The 12308-nt window shown below is 41.1% G+C and overlaps 1 protein-coding gene across 25 annotated transcripts in view; it reads right to left on the bottom strand.

Moving 5' to 3' along the window:
- The window catches only part of PHACTR1 (phosphatase and actin regulator 1), a 420672-nt gene that overhangs the window by 65794 nt on the left and 342570 nt on the right, over nucleotides 1-12308 (bottom strand). For all 25 annotated transcript variants that reach the window (XR_010598756.1, XR_256655.5, XR_256654.5 and 22 more), the window contains one exon: nucleotides 11717-12047. Coding sequence is in view for 13 of the 25 variants with exons in the window: in XM_005305205.5 (XP_005305262.2) it covers nucleotides 11717-12047 (331 nt within the window). In the remaining 12 variants the exon portion in view is untranslated. The remainder of the gene's footprint in view (nucleotides 1-11716; nucleotides 12048-12308) is intronic.

Below are 12308 nucleotides of genomic sequence, written 5' to 3'. Positions count from 1 at the left end.
TGGGAAAGTCACTTAAACTTTTCACAGGTGATTACTAATTGTTTCTTTCTCATTTTCTGGGTCCCCAACTTGAGACCCCAGGGTCTGGTTTGCAGAAGTGTTGAGCACTGACAGCTGTAAGTCAATGGGAGCTGTACTCTGAATATATCAAATGATATTTAATGCCAAATACTCTGAAAAATCAGTTCCTAGGGGTCTCAAATTGGGCCCCAAAATTAGTGGAAACTTTTGGCCTTAATTTTTGTCTCTCAGGTCCCCATCATAAAATGGGGATAGTACCACTTCGTAATCTCACAAGGGTTTTTTTTGGACAATTCATAGATCATCTAATCTGATCTCCTCCATTACACAGGCCATAAGATTTCCATGAATGAATTAAGACATATTTTTAGCAAAACATCCAATCTTAGATTCATTAGTAATTTTGAAATCAACAAAAAACTGTTGCAAAGTTAATTACCCTCACTGTTAAAACTTTGCACCTTATTTCTCGTCTGAATTTATCTATGATCAACTTCCAGCCATAGGATCTTGTAATACCTTTGTCTGCTAGACTGAAGAGCCCATTATCAAAGTTTTGTTCCAAAAGTAGGTACTTACAGACCGTGATCAAGTAACCTTATCTTTGTTAAATTAAACAGATTGAGCGCCTGAAGTCTATCACTATAAGGAATGTTTTCCAATCCTTTAATCATTCTTGTGCTCCTCTCTGAATGCTTTCCAATTTATCAACATCCTTGAACTGTGGACACCAGAACTGGACAGAGTATTCCAGTAGCAGTCAACCAGTGTCAAAACAGAGGTAATATAATCTCCTTGCTCCTACTCAATATTCCTGTTTATACATCCAAGGTGTCAGGATTCTGGGCGCAGGAAGGCAGGACTAGTGGCAGGAGCTTGAGATCCCAGAACTGAAGCTAGGGTCAGAGCCAGTATCAGGGTCAGGTCAAGCTGAGAGTCAGAGCGACAGTCAGGAATCAGGCTGATGGTCAATACCACATATCAAGGTTCATTTTGAGGTTCCAGGGGGTCAAATGGAAGTCAGAATCCAAATCAGAGCCAAGGTCAGTACCAAGCGTTCAGGAACAGAGAAGCAGGGTGGTCATGGCAGGTAGCTAGGGATCTGCATTGTTGCCTGGAGACTTCCTGGTATGCTCCCTGGGCTTCTATAGGGACAAGGAGCCAATCAGGGCTCGCTAAGACCACTGTCAGTCAGATCACTCGAGGTGAACCTTGTCATGGCATTGAACCTCTGTAGACTGAGAGTTGCAGGGAGTGGCCAGGTTACAGCTGCTGTCAAGCAGCAATGTGGGGATTCAGTTGCCTGGTAGCCCTGATTTCCTGGTTCAACTCCTGATCCTTACAGAAGGATCACACTACCTCTCAACTGACGAATGTTTGTGAAGCACTCGATACTACAGTGATAAGCGCCATAGAAAAAACATGGGGAAATTAATAATTCTGTCTTCAGAGCAGAGTTTGAACAGGGTCCAGTAAACAACTGCTAGGATCACACATTGAACAATGAGAAAACAAAATATTGAACAGCTATTCATTAAGTGAGCGCCCAGGGCCGGCTCCAGGCACCAGTGCAGCAAGCAGGTGCTTGGGGCAGCCAACGGAAAGGGACGGCACGTCCGGCTTTTCGGCGGCGGGTCCCTCAGTCCCTCGGAGGGAAGGACCTGCCGCCGAATTGCCGCCGAAAAATGAAGCGGCAGCAGTAGAGCTGCCGCCATATCGTGGCTTTTTTTTCCCCCCCCCACCGCTTGGGGCGGCAAAAACACTGGAGCCGGCCCTGTGAGCACCCTCATCCTGTGCACTGAATGAGGCAGGGCTCTGGTGGAAAAAAATAGTATGTGGTCATGCATTTAAAAGCTCAAAGGGGAAGACTGAAGGTTGCATATACAATCTTATTTCGGAGTGCTTGACTTAACCTTAGTAATATTCTTTTAACATGGGTTTCTGTGTGTAATATATATACACATATCTCTCTCAAATTCAAGGATTGTCACTCTGAAGCCTAGGACGAAGGTGAAATATGCAAACAGCTACAAGCATGGCTGAGACCTCTTTTTGTTTAGAATATCACAAAGTTCAATCATTTCTAGGATACTCAGTCTGTTATCCAATTTTTAAGGTCTCAGCCATTTTGGCTGTACTAATCACACCTGTGCTGCATCCAGCTTCAGCAAGGCATATATCTACACCCTGCTATGAGTCCTAGAGCACTGTGATATCCAAGCCAATTACCATCCTTACTCTACAGCTAATTTGCATGTAACGCTTTCATTAGTTGTATGGAGACTGCACTGATAGTGGATTAACTGGCCAAACTGCCACACCTATGTGACAGCATGGGCTTCCAACTCTCCCCTCGCAACTTTAAATCCTTGGGAAATATAAATACAGCACAGGAATCTTTACTGAGCCAGGAGAGATTAAACAAACCATTCCAAACTTGCCAAATAACTTCGACTAACAGATGGCTTTATAATGTCTTTTGTTATTTTGGCATCTAATATCTTCTCCTCCAGGAAGAAGGTAAGTTGAAGCGAAATGTAAGTCCTGAGATTTTTTTCTTCATTTACAATAGAACAGTACAAAAGATGAATGGGGATACATTATCTGCAGATGAGCTGTGTCTCAGATGAAATGTATGACCAAGGTTGTGCTTAATTTGTGAATGTCAGGCAAGGGGTCCTACAGGAATCAAAAAGAAATGGAAATGTGCATTATTGCTGCCTGTCTACAAACTGACTTGGGAGTGCCAGTGGTCATTTTCTATTTTTAGAGAGCTCCTAAATGGGATGCACAGACAATTCATGTATCTTGGTGTAATAGCCCAAAAAGCCAGACACTGAGGAGCAATTTGCTTTTACTCTCTAAATATTCAGTCCTATTTCTGCTGCCATGTAGTATCTTATTAGGTTATGAGCTCATCACTTCCCACAACCTAATAGGTTCAAACCTGGTCATTATTACTACTGTTTAGCTCTCTTCACGTGTAGATCTCAAAGCACTTTATAAGGGAATGTAAGTATCAATGCAGGTACATTTTTATAGACAGGGAAACTGAGAATGGGAGAGTTAAAGTCCAATGTCACACAGCAGGTGAAGAGGAGAGCCAGGAAAAGAACTGAGATTTCCTAACTCCCAGCCACGTGCCTTATTCACCAGACCATATTGCCTCCCTCTACTAGGATCAGAGACTGCCAGAAAAAATCCTGGGTGTTGCAGTGGTTTTGGTGATTCAGTAGTAGGTGCTCTTCTTTCCAAAACAGTAATTGTATGAAATTAGGAGGCTCTGTGCTGTTGGAGATGCTGCTCTTCGGATGAGAAGTAAATCGGAGTTCCTGACCTTGCAATTGATAAAAGTTCTCATGCTCCTTTCCACATGAATATGGACGTTAATCCAGCTGTCCTGGCCACATTCCATTTGAGGCAACTATCAAATTTGGATATGATCCTGCAAAGCAACTGCAACTCCTTTAGAGAGTCTAGGATGTGCAGACCCACAGGAGACACTCCACAGCACCCTGGAGGACTGGGCCCGTAACTATTTAAATCACCTTCCACTATGTCAGTTGGAGATGTTATTTTAACGTTCTGCCCAAACCTGTTGTGTGGTGTTGATGAGGACCATTAAACAGTTGCCAAGTTCCACCCCAGAAATGACTGCATTTTCAAGGGGGGTGAACTGTTATCCCATAAAGTGCTTTGGGATTTATAGGGATAAAAGGCCCTAGATTCTATAAGTGAGTGATACCATTTGCTATAATTATGTTAAGCCTCAAAAAGATCATTTGGTAATTGCAGCTTATATTACATATATTTACTGACTGGACATATCAAAGAAAGGAATTGATTTGCCTAGAGATATTCTACATTTTGTAGCACAAAGTATTAAAGATTCATGAAGAATTGGGTTGTGAATTTCTCTATTATATTTCAATGAATTTTACATTATACTATTTTTATCTGAGAAGTAATTTTGGGATGCATCAGCTGAATTCTTCTAAGGATATATAAATGTATTACAGTCTTTAAAAACTTTAAAGCATACCAATAAAATAAAAGTTAATTTAATAATTTAAATTCAATTAACTTTTTTTAAAATCTCTCTTTTTCCGATGATCTATTATTCTGCGTAACTCTTCAGTGGCAGATACAGGAAATCCCGACGACTCAGATCTCGTATCTTAGAGATGATAAAGCTCAGCACAATGCTGTTGTGTAAAAACCAGTGAACGCCATGCAGTAAAACCATTCAGCTCAGTTTAAAACCAGCACAGTCAGGCATAGTACAAGTTCACCAAGTAACAGAAGAAGTGGGAGGGTAGCGCAGTCTTTATGCCCATTCAGTCTGCCTTTACCTCTCTGCTGGAGTTACCAACCAGGTGCTAATTGTGACAGAGTATTTTTTGGGGGGGGAGGGGAAAAGAAGAGGGGCTGGGGCTATTCATTCCTGAGGTTCTCTGTCCATTTCAACAATTTAAATTACCATACAGCAGTTAGATGGTAATCACAAGTTTCAATCCCTATCACACTGAGGCTTGATTTGAACTGGTGTCTTAGCAGTGGAAGATTCTCTATCTCTTTACAACTTCTCTCAGTTAATCAGTCCACCAATAATACCACTTCCTATTTTAAGCCCTATTTTTTTCCTGCTATTTTATGTATTTCTTGATTTCTGTTCCACACTATTAATTTCATTCCCTAAGTCAGCTGACAAGGTGTTGTGCACTTTTGCCCTACCTGCAGTACTGCAGGGTACTTATGAAAAACAATCAAGGACACAAGTAATTCTACTGTGTATAGATTTCCTCTTCGTTGGTAGGAAATACTCACTGTCATGTGGTCTACTACAAAATTATTTGTAAAGGCTGTTGGGCTAGTAGTAGTATTATGTACTGAACAATTACACTACTAAATGTTTCATATAATCAGTTTTAAAAGCGGTTTCAGATTTTATTGCTTTGGTTGTTTAGCGATCAAGACCATGGCTATGCGGGCACTTGTTTTCAAAAAGAATTTATCTTAACATGTAAATTACAGTGCTGTTATTAAGAAAAGATTTTCATAAGAAGTCAGAATTTAAGGATTATATAGACAACTACTGATATTCTTGTTACTCAAGGGTATACTCTAAATAGAACAGGGGAAATCACTCCTGTGAAAATCTAGTGGGATGAAACATATCCCCACAAACTATCACCTCTTCTTCTTTGATAACAGAATGAAGAGTTACCAGAAAAGATTCTATCAAAATGTTGTCAGATCAATAATATATTGTTTTGTTGCTTATCAATTAAACTAAAAATAGAAACACTTCAGATCACTGTACATTCATTAATATACTACTACGCTGGGATGAGCATGGGGAAGGTATTAGACAAAAGTAGTTCTCTTGAAAAGTCTTACAGACTGAAATGCATTCAATAAGAATTACAAGACATCTGCTAGGTAGGTCTAATATGATTTCATTTATCAATTTGAAGTCTGAGGGAACTGGATGTCTAAGGGCAATTGGTTAAAGAAACTTTCTGATACAGAGGTTTTCACTTTTGATGTCATTTGTTCAAATCTATCCCAGGGCAGGGCATTGGTAACTGGAAGTCATTACCATCTGATAGCTGTTTAGTATCCTATAAGAAATAAGTTGTGGTCTGATCCCAGTTGTGAGGTTACAAGAGTACTGTATGCATCATGATTGACACTAATTGGCAGCCTCATCAGAGAGACTGATTGGGCGCATGGCTGGAGATTAGACTAGCATGTCATGCCAAGAAGCTGCCCCTCCAAGTCAACGTTAAGCAAGGGCACAAACTATATGTCAGAAAAGCCATACTGCAGTCGGGGAAGAGAGCCCCCGTGAGAGGTACCCTGATAGCAAATCTACATTGTGGAACCCAACATTTTCTTGAATTTTAAAGAAGTTGGCTGCATAAATTATCCCTTTGTTTAAATTGTGACACAGTTATCCTCATGTAGGAAAATTGCTGCCTAGCTCTTGTCCCACAGTTGTTACAAGAAGAGGGAGTGAGTGCGGATCCTTTCTGAGAGTTAGGAATGTGTCACTTAAAATTATAACAACACTTGGCTCTTACATAGCGATTTCTATTTTTAAAATCCTTTTAAAATATTGCTCTGTTAATGCTCACAACTCTCTTGTGAGGCAGGTAAGTGTTATCACCCATTTTACAGAAAGGAAAACAGAGGCATGAAAGTTAAGTAACTAGATCAAGGTCACACAAAATAACGTGGTCCCTGGTTCCTACTCCGGTGATCAGGTATTCCTCATTTTTCTTTGGCATGCTTCTAACTCATTGGCAAATCATTTCTAACTTCCTTTCACATAGCTCATACCTTTTCCCTGCCTTTAGATGTTGTTAGACAGTCAGGACTCTGGAAACCTGGTCTTTTAAAGCAAAAAATCTATGTTGTTAAAAGAAGGGGATTGTGTGTTCTTTCTTTTCCTATTCTTGGCCACAGGAGCGGAGGTGGGTGGGAGGGAATGGTTTGGGGGTGTGAGGTTTAAGAAAAGAATGCTGGAGAGTTTAGGGAGAAAATTACAGATGGGCTCAGGGATCAACCCACACCAGCTGAATTTACCAGAATGAGGAAATCCCACTGACTCAGGAAGAAAGCAACACGAAATAGGCCTTTTCCTTTAACAATTGAAAAAAAAGATACCCTTTTGGCTGAAGAGGGCTGGTTATGGTTCACACTTAGGGTGAACAGATGCTAAGTGGAAAACATTGGGAACACCGCAGGGGAGGGCGCCTTTTTAATTGTTACACTCACCCATCCGGGTCTTCGGTGGCAATTCGGCAGAGGGTCCTTCAGTCGCTGACGGTCTTCGGCGGCGGGTAATAAACCTTGCCGCCAAAGAAGGAAGTATCCACCACCGAAATACCGCCAAAGACCATCAGCGACTGAAGGACCCGCCGCTGAAGACCCGGACGGGTGAGTGTAAAAAAAAAAAAATCCCAAACAAAATATCAGGACGCGGGACAAACTCCTCAAAATCGGGACAGTCCCGATTTTATCTGGACGTCTGGTCACCCTATTCACACTGAGGCTTGTCAGTGTCCTCTTCCCTTATAAAAAAAAATACTACAGTGTTCTTTAGTAATACTTCACATCACCTGACAGTAGAACTAGCAGTATTTGGGGCGATTATTCTAGAATACTTTAGTATTTAATTTTTGTAGATAAGGTTTGGGATCAGTTGAAATGGGTGCTACCAAGTGATGTTATTATTCCCTTGTGATGTTAGGAACCCCCTTTTCTCATAGTATCATAGACTAGATGCTAGATCATCTAGTCTGACCTCCTGCACCAACAGGCCACCAACACCACAGGTTCACATTTGGTGTTTTATGGGCTCATTAAATTGGTGGCTCATAATTAACTAACACACCCAGGTCTCTTTCCTATGTCATTTCCAGCTGATAGCAGAAATTCTTGTTGTTAGTCCCTGAGTGCATGACCTTATACTTCGTACTATTAAAATTTTACCCCATTTCTATATTCTAGGCCTCTAGCTCATCCAATTCTTCCTGTATAATATTCTGATCCTCCTCTGTATGGACGATGACTCAACTTTTTGTCATCAGCAAACTGAATTAGCACAGTCCTACTTTTTGTGCCAAGGTCATTAATTAAAATATTAAATACGATCGGTCCCAAGAGTGATCCTTGAAGAATGCCATTAGTAACCTCCCTCCAGCCGAACAATGCTCCTTTCAGCACAACCCACTGACCTCTCCCCTTTACACGGTTTCCTTACCCTCCTTACAGTTCCTATATTAATCCCCATTTTACTAATAATTCCCCATGTAGTACCATGCCAATGCTTTATTGAATTTTAGATAGATTTCATTCACTGCATGTCCTTTAAGAAATCAGTTATTTTATCAAAGGAAGATCTACCTTTGATAATTCCGTGTTGGATTTTATCCCATTTTCATTTACCTCCAGTCTTTAATTCTTCTTTCCTTCAAAACTTGTTCTAAAATCTTGCATACTATTGACAAACAGATCTGTAGTTGCCTGGACTACTTTCCCCCCCTTTCTTAAATACATAGATAACTATGTTTGCTATTCTCCAGTATTATGGTATCTTGCTACCTGACTTGCAATTTCATGTGCAGTTCTTTCAGTATTCTGGGTTGGAGATTATCTGGTCCCCCCAGTTTGGGAGCATTAAACTGTTTGAGCTTTGTTTCCATTTTGGATGTGATCATTTCCATTAGCCATCCTACCTTTCCAGGCCTCTAGGTTCTACATTCTTCTCCACTGTTGCTGGCCTGGGAGCAGGGGCCAGCAGCATGCTATTTTGGAAGCAGTAGAAAAGCTTAGGAACCAATCTCAGATCCTACATATTTGATAGACATGATCACACAGCTAAATTTTATATAGAAGAAAAATAGATTTCAAATATAAGCAATTTACATGGCTTTCAAGGCTTCTGAGCTGAAGCGTCCTATAACAAACACTGCAATGTGATGTAATTAAGGTTTAAACCTGATTTTTTTGTACAATTAGGGAGAAAAGAAAGCACTACTGTCAAAATAATATCAGGAAAAGACACCATTTGGCGTACCTAATCCCCTCCCAAATCAAATCTATTCTGAAAACCTACACTAATCTCCTTGGAGACATTAGCACATTTGCTAAAAACAGAGAGTCCCTTGGAAGTGTAACTTAAAAAATTTAACAGCACATGTCGACTTTACAGTCCACATACATTATGAAACTAGTGACTGCCTTTCCAGAAGAAACAGTCATCAACTTTTTTTTTTTCCTCGAGTACTACAAACATTACTGTCTTACTGGACAATGAGCATAACTGAAATACTTGATACATTATTCCATGACTGAAATATCCATTGAGGCACAAAAAAACAGTTAATCGACTGAAAAGAAACAATAAAAAATCTGTTCTGTATATTAATGTGAGCAAGGAGTCCCTTAAAGGTGAAATCAATATTAATTCCCATTTATCAAAATGATTCTCTTCTGTGATGGGAGACAATTGCTTCATTCTGGGACCTGGATTCTTGCTCGTTCAGTTTTAACAAGTAGCTCAGTTTCAGCTTCTGGTAAATGTTAAAAAATAACAAAAATAAAAAACCCCCCACGATCTTTATATCACCTCCTTTAAACCAATTAAACATACTGGTAAACACAGACCTGATGGAAGCTTAGAAACTGGAACATCCATTGCTGGGGGAAGGGGAGAACAGATGCCGCTATGAAGTCATATGAAGAGCAATATCATTGGATTTAGAATGATGAAGTGCAGCTTGCATGTACCATGGGCCAGATTGTGCAACTAACACCCAGACTTGTGCTAGGAATGGTGTGGAGCTGCACTGCTCTAGAGGGGGAGACAGTCCCTCTTGACATTCCCCAGCACTCAGGAGTGTATACAGTACATCATATCTCAGGTTGATGCAGCTAGTTCTGCAAGGTCCACATGCCAGGCTGTGCTGGCCTATGTGAAAGGTGGCAGGACTGTGGTCCCATCAATTCTCTACCCCTGTTATAGTGACTTGTGCCCATAGCATGCTACCTCCTGTCTCACCACTAGAGTCCCTTATCTGTGGCAACAGGAACCTCCCACTACAAGCTAGCCAACTTCACACCAGCTGAGGATTCCCTTCCACTGGGAAAATCTACAGCAGCCCTTTCAGAGCAGCTATAAAGGTCTCTTTTTACTACTCTGGCAGTGCAAAGGGCTAATAGCATGGGGCAGAATCTGGCCTCTTGTCTATTTAAATTGCACGTTTGGTTTTCTGTACAATTTTCTATTTTCCTATCACCTTATCAGTTTCAATAAAACTGTCCGTGGTGAACTGCCCAGCTATCTCCTTGTGTTTTCACTGACCATTTAGCTGATTCTCCTGTATATAAATTACAGCAACATTCAGATTGCTCTAATTTATACTGGGGACTGGTCTGGCACCAACAAGAACCGCAGGGCCAGGCCTTAAGCCATATTTCCACTGCTCCTCTTGACCTACTATGAGCACTGAGAACTAGGCACCTGTATTTATTGATTCCTTCGGACTATAAGCATTCAGTGTAAAAATTCCTGCAGGGGACTATGTTCTGCACTACAGGGTGTAGAGACTGTTTCTCCAGGAAGAAGTTCCACGTGTCGTATAATTTGGTATTGGATCTACCCTCCCTGAAAGCCCCCACAAGGCTATAGTTAATCCAGGTGAAAGCCTAAGGACTGTTGTTCAGAAGCCTGTGCTTTTGACCAGAGACAAGTTGGTGGAATCCCTGCAAGGAAGTCAATATACTGGGATACATCCCGCATTCAATTGACTCACTTTACAAAATATGTGTGGGGATCTTGCATGGAATGACATTAATTTTCTCTATCCCCTTTGCAGTCTACAATTGGGGATTGCTACAAAACAGCAGTGACAATTATGTTGCGGCACTCATTTATTTTATTTTATTCTCAGATGCATTTTAGATTACATTAAAAAACCTAAATAGCTTATGCAAATCACCATGTGCTCCCTCCAGCTCATCAGTGGCATGTAGATTCTTTGGTGGGGGCAACACATTTGGTCTTTATTGTTCTTTTCTAAATCCTCCATTTTTTTTCTTTGGTCTTCCATGTAACCAAAGCTTTACTTGGAAACCTGGTGTTATGTTGTTGCAAAACAGGAGGCTCCTAAGAGTAGCCATGCAAGGCACTGAATTTAGCCGTATGAAGTGGAAATCCATCAACTTCATGAAAAAAATTCGTACAGATACAGACAGACATCATCTTCCTTTCCAAATGCAAACAGATGGACATCATACCAGAAGGACTGAAGGTAAAAAAATCCATTACAATCTACATACCACACAGACTATGCCGAGAGATTGTGCCACACACTCTCAAAGAAACTGCGGAACCACCTGATCAACATCCTATACAGCAAACAGGGAAAGATTAAGAACCCCTACTGTTACTCACACCTTCTTGTCAGGGGGAGGGATAGCTCAGTGGTTTGAGCATTGGCCTGCTAAACCCAGGGTTGTAAGTTGAATCCTTGAGGGGGCCCACTTAGGGATCTGGGGCAAAAATCAGTACTTGGTCCTGCTAGTGAAGGCAGGGGGCTGGACTCAATAACCTTTCGAGGTCCCTTCCAGTTCTATGAGATAGGTATAGGTATTAACTGTTTGAAATGGGCCATCCTGATTATCACTAGAAAAGTTTTTTTTCTCCTGCTGATAACAGCCCACCTTAATTGATTAGTCTCATTAGAGTTGGTATGGCAACACCCATTTTTTCATGTTCTCTGTGTATATATATATATATCTTCCTACTGCATTTTCCACTGCATGCATCCGATGAAGTGGGTTTTAGCCCATGAAAGCTTATGCCCAAATAAATTTGTTAGTCTCTAAGGTGCCATGAGTACTCCTTGTTCTTTTCATCAAAATCTAATGGCTAGAGCAGGAGACTGTGATTCAGGACACTTGACGTTTATTCCTGACTCTGCTACTAACTCACTGCATCAACTTGGGCAAGTCACTTAATCTCTCTGTGCTTCAGTTTCCCAAATAACGACTTAGCTTTGTAAAAGATTTTGCATCTTCAGACGAAAGGCCCTCTGTAAATGCAATGTATTATTGTATGATGTTATGTTCTGATGCTGTAATGACACAATATAAATTAATATTTTTAAAAATCAACCATTACCTTTCTAGCCTCTGCATGGTCATGGCCAGTGTCTTGTTCAATTCATCTATCATCCGGCACCCTGAAGGGTGAATAGGTAATGAGCTGGATCCAGAAGGCAGATGCTGGCTGTGGCTGCCATACGGAAGCTGGTGCTGGTGCGCTGCTAATTGGGATGGCAGTACAGAGTGGTGGTGTGGAGCCAAAGGCTGCTGGGAACTCTTCTGCATGGAATAGGACCCAAGAGAGAGGTCTGGCCCCCCTAAAGGCATGCAAATCATGACTTTCTTTGGAGGTAGCGGAGGCGATAGTTTAACTGGCATACAAGGCAGTTTCATAGGCCCGCCAGGATCTAAAACACAAGAACGAGAGGCACAGACATAAGTTTCGATGGCACTAAAAAGAAGACCACAATATCTACTTAGGTAATCGGGCACAAAGGTTGCCAGTAAAGACAACAGATGAGTCTGCATTGGACTTACCCCTTTCCTGCAGGTGATGGACTATACTGTACCCTATAACACTCTGAATGGTTTTCAGAAGGGAAGTTTTCATGTCGCAACATTTTTGAGCCTCACAGAAACATTTGAGGACTCTCAATAAGAAGTGCCTT

This window comes from Chrysemys picta, chromosome 2, assembly GCF_011386835.1.
Source record: "Chrysemys picta bellii isolate R12L10 chromosome 2, ASM1138683v2, whole genome shotgun sequence".
NCBI lineage: Eukaryota > Metazoa > Chordata > Testudines > Emydidae > Chrysemys > Chrysemys picta.
This window is presented reverse-complemented; position numbering and strand designations above follow the sequence as displayed.